The sequence below is a fragment of the Pholis gunnellus genome, assembly GCF_910591455.1.
Source record: "Pholis gunnellus genome assembly, chromosome: 11".
NCBI lineage: Eukaryota > Metazoa > Chordata > Actinopteri > Perciformes > Pholidae > Pholis > Pholis gunnellus.
This window is the reverse complement of record NC_136538.1, coordinates 1,363,689-1,369,688: the sequence shown is the minus strand read 5'-3', so window position 1 is coordinate 1,369,688 and position 6,000 is coordinate 1,363,689. Positions and strand designations below refer to the sequence as shown.

At 48.2% G+C, this 6,000-nt stretch overlaps 1 protein-coding gene across 2 annotated transcripts in view; it reads right to left on the bottom strand.

Moving 5' to 3' along the window:
* Positions 1–289: 289 nt before the first annotated feature.
* The window catches only part of ttc27 (tetratricopeptide repeat domain 27), an 81,950-nt gene continuing 76,239 nt past the window's right edge, over positions 290–6,000 (bottom strand). Inside the window, exons 19-20 of one of the 2 annotated variants that reach the window (XM_079168930.1) lie at positions 1,841–1,941; positions 290–651 (exon numbers count right to left, since the gene is read on the bottom strand). In XM_079168930.1, coding sequence (XP_079025056.1) covers positions 526–651; positions 1,841–1,941 — 227 coding nt within the window. In that variant the 3' untranslated portion in view covers positions 290–525. Of the gene's footprint in view, positions 652–1,840; positions 1,942–1,980; positions 2,332–6,000 lie in introns of those variants that run through there. The other variant, XM_079168931.1, reaches the window with a different exon arrangement.

Here is a 6,000-nt window from a genome sequence, read left to right as displayed (position 1 = left end):
AACCATGACAGTGAGCAAAACCTACATTTTTAGCTGCTGGTAAGCTACTCTAGAATACTGCACACAAATGCATTCATGACAACAGAACTTGTAAAATATAACAGACGTTAACTCAGAGGCAGCAGATAAGCCTGCAGAGTGCCTGAACGCAGAAGTACAGTAAGCTAGCCTCAGATTGAGGAAAGGCAGCTCTTTGTCTACAATGTAAGCAAATGTAACACTTAAACAACAAAATCATTTACTTTATCGAATGCCCCAGAAAAAACAAAAGATAGCATTCACAATTTTAAATATTTTACTATTTGATGCCTTACAGTCATTGTTTACATTCCAATGTGGATATAGAGGTATAAAAACATCACAATTACAAAATGAGACCTTTGGCTTTTCATTTCTAATTTGATCTATTCTTATTCTCAGTTGTCACATGAGAAACCCATACAGGACACACGAGGCTGATGACTGCAGCTGAGTGTCTGTCTGTCTGTGATGAGTCTTTACTGCTGGCGAGCCTTCAGCTGATGGTCACTGTGATTGGTCACGCAGCTTCCCGCTCAGCTCCTGCAGCTCTGTGATGAGTTGTTCCAGAGCAGCGACACCGTCCTGCAGCTCGGCGTGGATCTGACCCGTCGCCACATCTGTGTGCGTTTGCTGGAACAAAGTAATGCAGAGGAAAAAGATAAAATAATAATGTAATACATTGAAGGGTCAAATTGTCAACATTGTTAATTTTGGACTTATTAACAGTGAATGATTTGGATGTGCAGAGAAGCAGATTCCGTGCCTTCATATGCTGTTGCCATTCATTCATTCTGAGAGTGGACAGTTATACTTTAAAGCATATCACATCAAAATGGAATCACCTTATTTAGGAGCAGCAACTCCTCTGCTCAATCAGTGAAACTATATTATGAGCTAACGTAACGTTGGATCAGCAGCCAGAGTGAGACCGATAGCTGTCATCAAGATCACTGTACGGGATATCTGCTATCCTCAGCTTTGTCAGAGGAGAATTACCAGAGGTTTTTCATTATTACGCAAAGTATACTACTACATTCAGCAATAAATATAGTTCCTCTTTTGAATGTAATGATAAAAGTAATGTATTAAAGTTATGTCGCTGGATTATATCGTTACAAATGATGTTTAAACCATTTATCAGTGGCAGTCCTGAGGAGTTGAACCAGACAATTCTTTGATTTCCTAAAGATTCTCCTTTGTTTCTCTAAAGTTATTTGCCTAAAATCATATGTACAATATCCATTCTCATAACATTGTAAAATGATGTTGTAGCACTCATCGGGTGCACAGTTTTCACAGTATCAATACTGGGTTGGGTTCTTACCTTGAGGTTTCAGACCATGAATCACTCGGCAAGATTCCACCCTGGATGACCTGGGTGTTGAATGCTTATAAATCTGCATCTCCACCATTTGTCTTAATGGACCCGTTTAGACTGACAACTTTAATGATGTGGCCCAGTAAAAGTGTTGTGGATGGTCTATGTGAGCTCCCTGCTGTCACTGTTTACCTGCTTGTTGTGCAGATAAAGAGCCAAGGCTTCATAGAGAAACTATGGACATGATACTTCAATGCCAGCTCCTGCAGTATTATCAAGCAACAGGCAGCTATAGCTCTATAGATTGCATATGTTCTGCTGTATTTCTGTTGAAGGAAGTCACATCTGTCCTCTACATTTTACAGTTTGTGGTAGACATTTCCTTTATGACACGGACGCAAGAAAACAGCAATAAAAGGCAGTGACGTCTTGTTGCCATGCGCTCTACCATCAGCCATGAGTCATGGGAAGTGTTTGAGTGTGTTTGGCGGGGGGCTGTACCGTAGCTTTGGTGGCCAGACTCTTGAGGCTGAGGCGGGTGGAGGAGAGCATCTGAAGAGCTTCTGTTGGATTACTTTTCTTCTTACAGCAACTCATGGTCACTGAGAAACAGAGACAGAGACAGACAGAGATTTTTTTTGATTTTTCAGAAACTTTTATTTCCAATTCAATTGTGTTTACAGTTTTACTGTTTATCAGAAATTATAACAAACTTAAATCATGCCAAACAAAAAAAAACCAAAAGAAAAAGTTAAAGAAAACAAACACAAATCATAAGTTCAGAACCAGAGCGTCGTCTCTGACTGAACACAGAACGTCTCTCAGAGCCCAAATGTTCACAAAGAGTTCAGTTTTCTTGGTCAGTCGGTAGAAACCAAACTCCAGCTTGAGCCGAGCAGCCAGCAGCCCCGTCAGCATCAGAACCACGTCCTCTGACCCTCCACCCCTCACATGGTTTTTTCTGGTTTTCCAAATTGCCAGTTTGGCCAGTCCTGAAAGGAAATTCATTAGTGTGTGGACAGATTTGTTTTTAGCAGAGTAGTTCGGACCATAGATGAAGAGACAGAAAGAAAAGTGTTCTCCTAAGCCCTGAAACCACGCCTGCAGGCGGCTGAAGAGTCTCACCAGTCTGGAGCACTCAACGAACAGATGATGGATGGTCTCTGTCTGTGAGCAGAAAGGACAGCTGTCCCCTGAGCCCGGATCGAGGTGCACCAGATACCTGTTAGTAGCTATGGCCCCATGTACAATCCTCCACTGGAGGTCCCCTGTCCGTTTGTCTGCAGGGGGTTTGTACAGGGACCGCCAACAGCCCCTTGGGGAGGATCCCCTGCCAAAAAAATTAGTCCACCTCGACACCCTCACTCCTGCCAGAGAACGCAAGTTAGAGACCTTCACACTGATCTGATACGCTGCTTTCCTCCCCAAAGTCTCAAAGTCCCCCAACTGTGGTGTCTTCAGAGACAGCAGGATGTCCTCCTCATCCTCCCACTGTCCCACAGCAGGACTGACAGCCAGGGGTGGGAAGACATACTCACATTCATCGTCCCATTGGTCAGACATGGTACGGTCTCTAACAAACGCTCTGAGGACTTCTGGCAGGGAAGCGCAGACCTCCTCCACCAGCCTGAGCAGCAGCCTGCTGGACCGGATGCTGGTCAGCTCCGCCAGATGAGGGATGGAGGTCTTCATCAGATGACCCAGCTTCACACAGCTGGCCTCTCTCAGTCTGGATCTCAGGCTGACGGACGTCAGGACCTGGGATGTGACGTAGCTGCTTCCGAACAGTGGCTCCTCAAAGAGCCACATCCCTGGTGTCGTCACAGCTCTCCGCTGGACTGTAAAAACCTGCCACGCCTGTAGGACGGACTGGTAGAACGGCGTCAGACCGGTTAAATCCACCGACTGTGGCTGAAGCAGGAACAGGTGTTTGTCATAACCTAAGCGTCCAGCCCTCCTCAGCAGCACACAGGCAGCATCAGTCCATGGCAGGCCCAAGCTGTACAGCAGTCTCTGAGCCGTCTGCAGTCTGAAGGCTGTGATACGAGATGCAATGTCCACCAGACCCTGTCCTCCCTCCTGGACCGGCAGGTACAGCACCGCAGATCTCAGCCAGTGAAGCCCTGACCAGAAGAAGTCCACAACTGCCCTCTGGACTTCCTTAATCAGGCCCTGTGGTGGCGGTAGGACTACCAGTCTGTGCCAAAGGGTTGAGGCAACCAAGTTGTTGACAATCAGGACCCTCCCCCTGTAGGAGAGCTGAGGTAGCAGCCATTTCCATTTAGACAGTCTGGTACACACTCTCTCCATAGCACCCTCCCAGTTCTGTCTTTGAAACACCTCTGTTCCCAAAAAAACACCCAAAACCTTCAGGCCCTGCCTTCCCCATCTGATGCTTCCTGGTAGCTTTGGTGTTTCCTTGTCTGCCCACTGCCCAACCTGCAAAGCTTCACTTTTTTCCCAGTTGACCTTTGCTGAAGATGCCCTCTCAAACAGAACTAAACTGCTACTTAGGAACTGGACATCCCTCTGGTCGTTGACGAACACATGGATATCATCAGCATCTGCCGAGACCACCAGCGAGGGTCGCTGAGGCAGCCCCGGTAACATGAGTCCTGACAGACGGGATCTCAACCTGTTCAGGAGAGGCTCAATGGCGATGGAGTACAGCTGTCCAGAGATAGGACATCCCTGTCTGATGCCTCTCTGGACCTGAACTGGACAGCTCAGCGCGCCCCCACCTTCACCAGACAAGTAGCTTCCTTGTACATCAAACTCACCAGTGACACAAACCCTTCACCAAAACCAAAAGCTCTTAAAGTGGAAAAAAGAAAACCATGATCAACCCTATCAAAAGCCTTCTCCTGGTCTAATGATATAACACCAACATCAATATTATGCACTTTACAAAGGTCCAACAAGTCTCTTATGAGAAAAATGTTGTCCATGATGGATCTGTCCGGTACGCAGTAAGACTGGTCTCTGTGGATTATAGACTCTAGAAAGTTCTTAAGCCGGTTGGCGAGCACCTTGGAAAGAAGTTTATAGTCTGTGCATAACAACGCCACCGGTCTCCAGTTCTTTAGTAAGGACAAATCTCCTTTTTTGGGCAACAGTGACAGTACTGCATGCCGACATGTCGTCGGCAGCAGGCCTGTCTGTGAACACTCCTGCAGCACCTCCCACAGGTCGGCTCCCAAACACTTCCAGAAGTGTTTATAGAAGTCCGCAGGCAGTCCGTCCAGTCCGGGAGCTCTCCCAGCAGCCATCTGACCCACAGCAGCGGTCAGCTCCTCCAGGGAGATGTTGGCGTCCAGGACACGGGGCCCAGCTGAGGAAGGTCCTGAAGCAGCTCGTCAACACTCTCTCTGTGGTTGTCCTCCTTCCTGAAGAGGGCGCTGTAGAAACTTACAGCATGTTGCCTCATTTCGATCGGGTCAGTCATCACCTCACCATCAGGGAGGCGGAGACACACCATCTGTTTGGTCCGAGAGACGGACTTCTCCAGATTAAAGAAGTAGGAGGTAGGAGCATCCATGTCTCTAACACTGGTGAACCTTGACCTGACCAAAGCTCCTTTAGCTCGCTCCCGTAGAAATGAGCCTAGCTGCTGCTTCCTCTGCTGAAGCCTGTGAGTGTCTGTGCTGGTGTGAGTGAGTAGACTGTGCTCTAAATCCCTGATTTCAGTTTCTAGATCCTCAATGACCCTCTTGACCTTTACTGTGGAGTGACTCGTATACTGTTGAACAAAGACACGTATATGTGCCTTTCCTACCTCCCACCACTGACTCAGGGACTCAAAGTCGCTCTTCTTTTCTCTACAGATCCCCCAGAAAACCTCAAACTTTCTACAGAAATCACTGTCCTGAAGCAGCTTAGTGTTAAAGTGCCAGTAAGAGCTGCCTTTGGTGGTTGGTGAGGTGTGAACATCTACAGTGACGAGGTGATGGTCGGTGAATCCTACTGGGTAGATGTGACTGTTCAATAAGCGGTTACTAAAACTATCCGCTTGTGGCCCACTTCCCCACACTCAAAGCACCTGATGCTACCTGTGCTAGCGTACACCATGTAGTGTCCCTCCCCGTGTTTCACCCTGAAGGAGACCTCGAGCGTCTGTGAGGGACAGGTGAGGAACATGAACACCTGTCTCCTGAAGGACTGGACATGCTTCAATTTATCGTTTTTACAGCCCAGACCCACAGTCCTGAAGCTGCTCGCCAGCTTCCCGAAGCGCTGCAGCTCTCGCTCCAACACCTGGTTGGGGATGAACGGGGGAACACCGGAGACGGTGACCCGGGTGGAGGGCACTGCGAGCGGGGAAACCTGCAGATACACGCCGTTCAGCGTGACGCCGCTCGATATTAACTCCGCCAAAAAACGCTCCTCTTTTAAAAACACAAGCACACCTTTGTTCATCCGGGAGGCAAAGGACAGGTTAGCGTGTCCCACACGGTCCCCCGCAGCCAGGAGAACCGCCTCTACCGGGACACACGGATCAGGCTGAACACGGACGCCATGCCTCAAAGACATGGACGCCGTCTCAGAGGACGCCATCCCCGACAAGAAAACACGGTTCTCTGTCCACCACCAACACAGAAATTCACCGAAAACACACCACACCACCACAACTCAATCACACACAGAACTATGGAGAAAGATTT